The 6224-nt window shown below is 37.9% G+C and overlaps 1 protein-coding gene across 1 annotated transcript; it reads right to left on the reverse strand.

Annotated features, from left to right (window-relative positions):
* Positions 1-331: 331 nt before the first annotated feature.
* Positions 332-1300, reverse strand: LOC132304955 (uncharacterized). The gene has a single exon (XM_059802649.1). It carries the CDS (start codon positions 1298-1300, stop codon positions 332-334), a length of 969 nt encoding a protein of 322 aa, XP_059658632.1.
* Positions 1301-6224: the final 4924 nt, after the last annotated feature.

Here is a 6224-nt window from a genome sequence, read left to right on the forward strand (position 1 = left end):
TGAATGATAGAGGCTTTACCTTCTTTAACTCGAGTTTTAACATGGATAGCAAAGGAGAATTTATTATCAATGATCCACTGCTTTACTTCCTTTTGCATGGGAGGTCGATTCAGACCTCTCACGTTCCATGCACCTAACATTAATGAGATTTTGGCAATAAAGCACTGCCACCTTGCATTCCTCGAGTAACTCTATCTGAAGGAGGTACATAAGGTTTCTTTCTTTGTCTAGAGTTCTATATTCTTCCTTGACTATCTTCTTCAGTTGAATATAATAGAGCCTGTGCATCAGTCTCTAGACTATTGCTTTCATCCATATCTTCCTTATAAAACTATTTTTCCACAACTTCTCCAATAAGAGGAGCTGCTGTTTCTTCAACTCTGGAACATTCAAATTCAATACCTGTGGGACTGTCAAGAACAACCTCATTATCAACTCTCACTTCTCCAATTATCTCAGTAAATGAACGTTCTTTAGGATCTCCCAAACAAACAGCTTCATCTGAAACTACATTATCAGTAGGAATATCCTCCTTGACTTCAAGAATAGCAAATGCATTGGACGTTGCCACCCCTTTTTCAGTCTGAACATCTCTTTGTGACAAAACATCAACAACCTTATTAGCATTGTCAATTTCGACCAACTTTCCTTTCTTCTTAACCACCCACTGCTCCGTAGATTTCTTAGGCTTTTGCTGAAGTTGGGTGATCTTCAGTGGACATCGATTTTCAATATGATCAACTCGTTGACACAACTTACACACCACCGGTTTCCATTCATATTCAAACTCAACATGACAATCTACACCATGTATATCTATTGCCATGGAGTCTTCTGTGACTTCGACTTCGACCATAACCCTAACAAAAATTCCTTTATCCGTATGAGTCTCCGGTTTATCTATGTAAATGGGTTTAGAAAACGAAGAGCAAACCTTGGACACCGATTTTTCATTATGACAGTGCACTGGTAAATCATGTATGCGCAGCCACACTGGAACCGTTTCAAGAATTTCCTTTTGTAGATTGACATTCTTATTCCATCTCTTCATAATGACAGGTCTTCCCTCGAAGGTGTGTATTTGGGATAGCACCTTTGAAACATCTTCCCCATTCTTAAATCTGACCATGAAGAATCCATCTTTAAGGTAAACCAAAGTGAAATCTTTGGCCCAATACTTCGCCACAAAAGCTTTAAAATAAGGGTAGTAAGGCTTCTTACCCATCACGTATCCCACGACAGAGGATTTCCAAAAAGCTATTTCATTAACCACATCTTCTTCCTTGATAGATACTTTCATTCCTCGACATTCTAGATGGTACTGTAAATTCTTGAACGTGGCTTGAGAGTCATCAAAAAAAACTGCTGTATTTAGGTTTGTTTGGGGTAGGGATCTAGCCTTGAGAACTTGCTGGCATCAAGGGGGAGGAGGACTGACCCTCCTCCATAGTGAACTTGCCCCCTCAACCATAACCCTAGTCACAAGAAAAATCGCTTCAAATGAGAGAGAAAAGGGTAATAATAAAATAATAAATTTCAAACTTCGAGTCCTGCGAAAAGCATATGCTCTGAAATTTTGCTCATGACTGTTCTTGGCGCGAACCATTGATGTGATTCTTCTTCCTAGAACTTTTTGCATAAATTATCATGAGTTCCACGGATCATTAACTTGGCCAAAATGACGGTCCCCGGCAATGGCATTCTTTGATCTTCAAAAACTTATCAAAGCGTCATTTTTAACTCTCTTTGGGGAACCAACCTAAAAATAGACAAAAGTATGCAAATAAAGCTAATATATATAGTATAATCAACTAATGGAGTTAAGTAATGCAAATAGGGGCACTTAAATATACAATATTCAGCGTTTATCATAAAGCACCATATAGGATGGCACCAGTGGAGATGCGAGAGCTGAGGGATCAGATTCAGCAATTGCTCAGTCAGGGTTTTATTCTTAGGAGTACTTCACCTAGGGGAGCACCAGTAGTGTTTTTGAAGAAGAAGGATAGTTTACTTCGTCTGTGTATAGATTTTAGGGAGGCGAACAAGGTCATCATTGGAACAAGTACCCTTCACCCAGAATTGATGATCCTTTTTTATCAGTTGAAAGGAGCTACATACTTCTCTAAGATTGATATGCATTTTGGATATCATCAACTTCGGGTTGGAGAGCAGGATGTTCCTAGGACAGCGTTTCTCACTAGATATGGTTCTTATGAGTTTCGTGTCATGCCTTTCGGATTGACTAATGCACCAGCAGTCTTTATGGATTTGATGAATAAAGTATTCAGGGCTTACTTAGATCAATTTGTTATCGTCTTCATTGATGACATTTTGATTTATTCTAAGTCAGAGGACAATCATGCTAAACATCTTCGTACATTGTTACAAATGCTTTGTGAACACCAGTTATATGTTAAGTTCAGGAAATGTGAATTTTTGCAGCGGGAAGTGAAGTTTCTAGGTCACATGGTGTCAGAAAGGGGAATAGCGGTGCCAAGGTTTCAGCAGTGGTCAAGTGGGGACAACTTACTTCACCTACTGAGATTCAGAGTTTCCTCGGTTTGGCAGGATATTATCGTAGGTGCATCCAAGGGTTCTCAAAGATAGCAGGACCACTCACTCACTTAACTAAGAAGGGTGTACGATTCGTATGGGATGAACACTATCAGAAAGGTTTTAAGGAGTTAAAGCATAAGTTAACTTTTGCACCAGTTCTGTCTACTCCACAGAGCGAGATATAGTATCTTGTCTACATAGATGCTTCTTTACAAGGTCTAAGGTGTGTTTTGATGCAGGAGGAACGACCAACTTCATATGGATCTCATAAACTTAAGCCTCATGAGCTTAATTATCCAACACCTAATTTGGAGTTGGCAACTGTGGTCTTTGCCTTATGTATTTGGAGGCATTATTTGTTGGGAGAATCCTTCAGATTATTTGGTGATCATAAGAGTTTACAGTATTTGTTCACTCAGCGGGAGCTGAATATGACACAGCACCGATGGTTGGAGTTTGTGAAAGACTATCATTTCTCAATACAGTACCATCTAGGGAAATCAAATAAAGTGGTAGATACACTCAGTTGTTGACTTTATGCGAGTCTTTCTGCTTCATTCACCACTGAGTGGAATGCTTTAAAGACAGTTGATGAGTTGTCTAATGCTTTTTATGGCTTGCATGATAGTTACACCTTCTATCATTCACAAGGTCTTGAAGGCACAACTCACGGGTCAGTAGTACATTAACAAAGTTGCAGAGATAGCTTCTAGGGAGGTTCCATTTTACTATGTTTGGACTGATGGAGGTTTGATGTACAAGGGGCATTTAATATTACCTTTTGCTGACGATTTGAGGAAGGATATGATGACTGAGACTCATCATTCAGAGTTTTCTGTTCATCCAAGAGGAGACAAAATGTATCTGGATATGAAGCGGCAATTTTGGTAGGCAGGTATGAAAAAGGACATTGCTATTTTTGCCTCTTAGTGTAGTACTTGTCAGATGGTCAAGATTGATCATCAGAGGCCGCCAGGAGCTCTACAGCCACTACTTATACCGGAGTGAAAATAGGAGAGTATTTTTATTGATTTTGTGAAAGGATTGCCTAATTCATTTAAGGATCACAATTCTATTTGGGTCATCGTTGATAGATTGATTAAATCAGCTTATTTCTTGCCTATTTGCACTGACTTCACTTTGGAGAAGTTGGCGAGACTTTACATTACAGAGATTGTGAAGTTACATGACATTCCGTTGTCTATTATATCGGATAGGGATTCGAGCTTTGTGTTAGGATTTTGGAAGAGTTTTCAACAGGCTTTGGGTATAAAGTTACATCTTAGGACTGCTTATCATCCTCAGACTGATGGATAGACCGAGAGGGTTAATCAGATCATAGAGGATATGTTTCGCTCTGGTGTCTTTGACTTCAAAGGCCACTAGGAGGATTATTTACCACTTGTGGAGTTTGCGTATAATAATAGCTTCCAGAAAACTATTGGTATGGCATCATTTGAGGCATTATACGACCGACCATGTCAATCTCCTGTTTGTTGGATGGAGGTTGGAGAGAGCAGATTTTTGGGTCCTGAGTTCATCAAGGATACTTCTAAGAAGATTGCTCTTATTTTGGATCGCATGCGTACTACTCAGAGTAGGCAGAAGAGTTATACAAATAGTCGTACTCGTACATTAGAGTTTCAGGTTAGGGATCAGGTTCTGCTCAAAGTGTCTGCTATGAAAGGGGTAATGCGCTTTGCAAAGAAAGGGGAGTTGTCACCACGGTTTGTTAGTCCATTCATGATTACAGATCAAGTTGGAGCTGTAGCTTATCGGTTGGCACTTCTAGATCATTTGGATCGTGTGCACAATATGTTTTATGTTTCCATGTTACGAAAATTTCTGTGAGACGAGGATCGCTACCAGCATATCGATGTTGGGGAGATAGAGCTATAACCGGATGCAACATATTTGGAGCCACCATGTCGTTTAGTCGATCGTGGGGATCAGATTCTTCGTAATAAAGTTATTCCTTTAGTGCATGTTCAGTGGAGTCACCACAATGAGGCTGAGTCTACTTAAGAACGAGAGGATGTCATTCGACCGCAGTTTCCTGTAATTATAGGAGAAGGTAAGAGCGAATTCCGAGGACAGAATTCCTTTTGTTAGGGGGGAAGAATGTAATACCCCTAATTATAAAGGGATAGTCTCGGTATTTTAATTAATCATTTTATTTCATTTTTATTTACTTATTTGATTATTTGCCTATTTGTGTAATTGTTTAAGTATTTAATTGCATTATTTGTTTTATTAATGTATGCTTATGTGGATTATTTGTTTTCATTAATTGTTTAATTAGGTTATAAGGTTAATTTAATTTTAAATTTTAATAATGTTAAATTAGGGTTCTATATTCTTTTAGGTAATCTCGTTGTGGGATATAGCCGTCTAGTTCTATTTTTATTTTAGTTTTTCCGTCTCTTAATATGATTAGAATTAGGGTAAAGTTATTGGCCTATAAATATACTTGTATAAGTCTGCCAAGGGTTTTAGAACCCTAATCACATAACAGTGGAGGGGACGAGATACAAAGAGGTCTGAGAGAAAATAGAGAAAGGGAAACTTAGGGTTTGGCTAAGGCTAAGGCTAAGCCAAGGAGAGAACGAAGGGGTGTTGCTCATGGTTTGAACCAAGGCGCAACAAAGGAGTTAGGGCAGTGAAGGATTGTCGAAAAAGTTAAGAAGACGACTTTAAGGTTTCAAAACTGAAATCAGAGGCAAGTTCTATTTCTTGCTCTTTCCATTTAACCTGTGTTCTGTACATGCCTAGATAATCTCTAGGATTACATCAAGCTTTAAAAATTGATATTTTATACATGTTAATTCAGACTTTAAACTGTTTTATGTGTTGATTTAATTGAAATTGAATTGTCATATAAATTATTTCGTATTCTGTTTAAAATCTTGTAACGATGTATACTGAGTTTACATGTTATTTTGGAGGTTATAGGATATAGTTGGACCTCTAGGAACTTAAACTAAAGATTTCATAGGGATTTTAACATCGTCGGAGACGAAGACGACGACATGAAGCAGGGATAGAGTCGGTTCCCTATTTTTTTTTTTGGCCATGGCTCTCTCTAAGAGAGAGAGCCGGCTCCATCGTTTGAGGGAGCCGGCTCCCTGAGGCAAGGGTAAGGGAGCCGGCTCCCTTTGTGTGGGAGCTTGCTCTCCACTTTTGAGAGCAAGCTCTCTTGCTTTAATGTGTACTGGAAGGGGTTTTAGGCACTGTTTGGATGTTTTGGGGTTCCCGAACTATTTTGGGTTAATATGCAGGATTCTGAATATTATTTCATGTTGTATTAAAACCCCATATTGTATAATTAATGTCTATATACTAATGGATTGAACAGTATGAAAGCTTAAAAAATTTTGCATGCTGTTAACAAATATAAAATATTTAATTGCTTAGTCTTATTTTAGCAATTTAAATGACTGGAAAATGATTTTTAAATCTTGTATTGGATGCATAATATGGTTATATACATATTAGACTTTATTTATGCTTATTTTGGAGTATAATTGATGAACTACTTAATTGATGTTTAAATTTATCATTTATTGCATCAATTATTGGATTTGTTTATTTATTTCATGTAGTACTTTGGATGTTACATCATTTATGGATTTTGAGGATTATATGCACCGGTATGGGACGGTGGC

Source organism: Cornus florida, unplaced genomic scaffold (assembly GCF_030987335.1).
Source record: "Cornus florida cultivar Cherokee Brave unplaced genomic scaffold, ASM3098733v1 CherokeeBrave_3.0.0_Hap2_Chr04, whole genome shotgun sequence".
NCBI classification, from domain to species: domain Eukaryota; kingdom Viridiplantae; phylum Streptophyta; class Magnoliopsida; order Cornales; family Cornaceae; genus Cornus; species Cornus florida.

What these genes read in the sequence shown, in the direction of transcription:
- LOC132304955 (XM_059802649.1), bottom strand. Translation starts at nt 1,300, where the DNA reads ATGAAAGTATCTATCAAGGAAGAAGATGTGGTTAATGAAATAGCTTTT.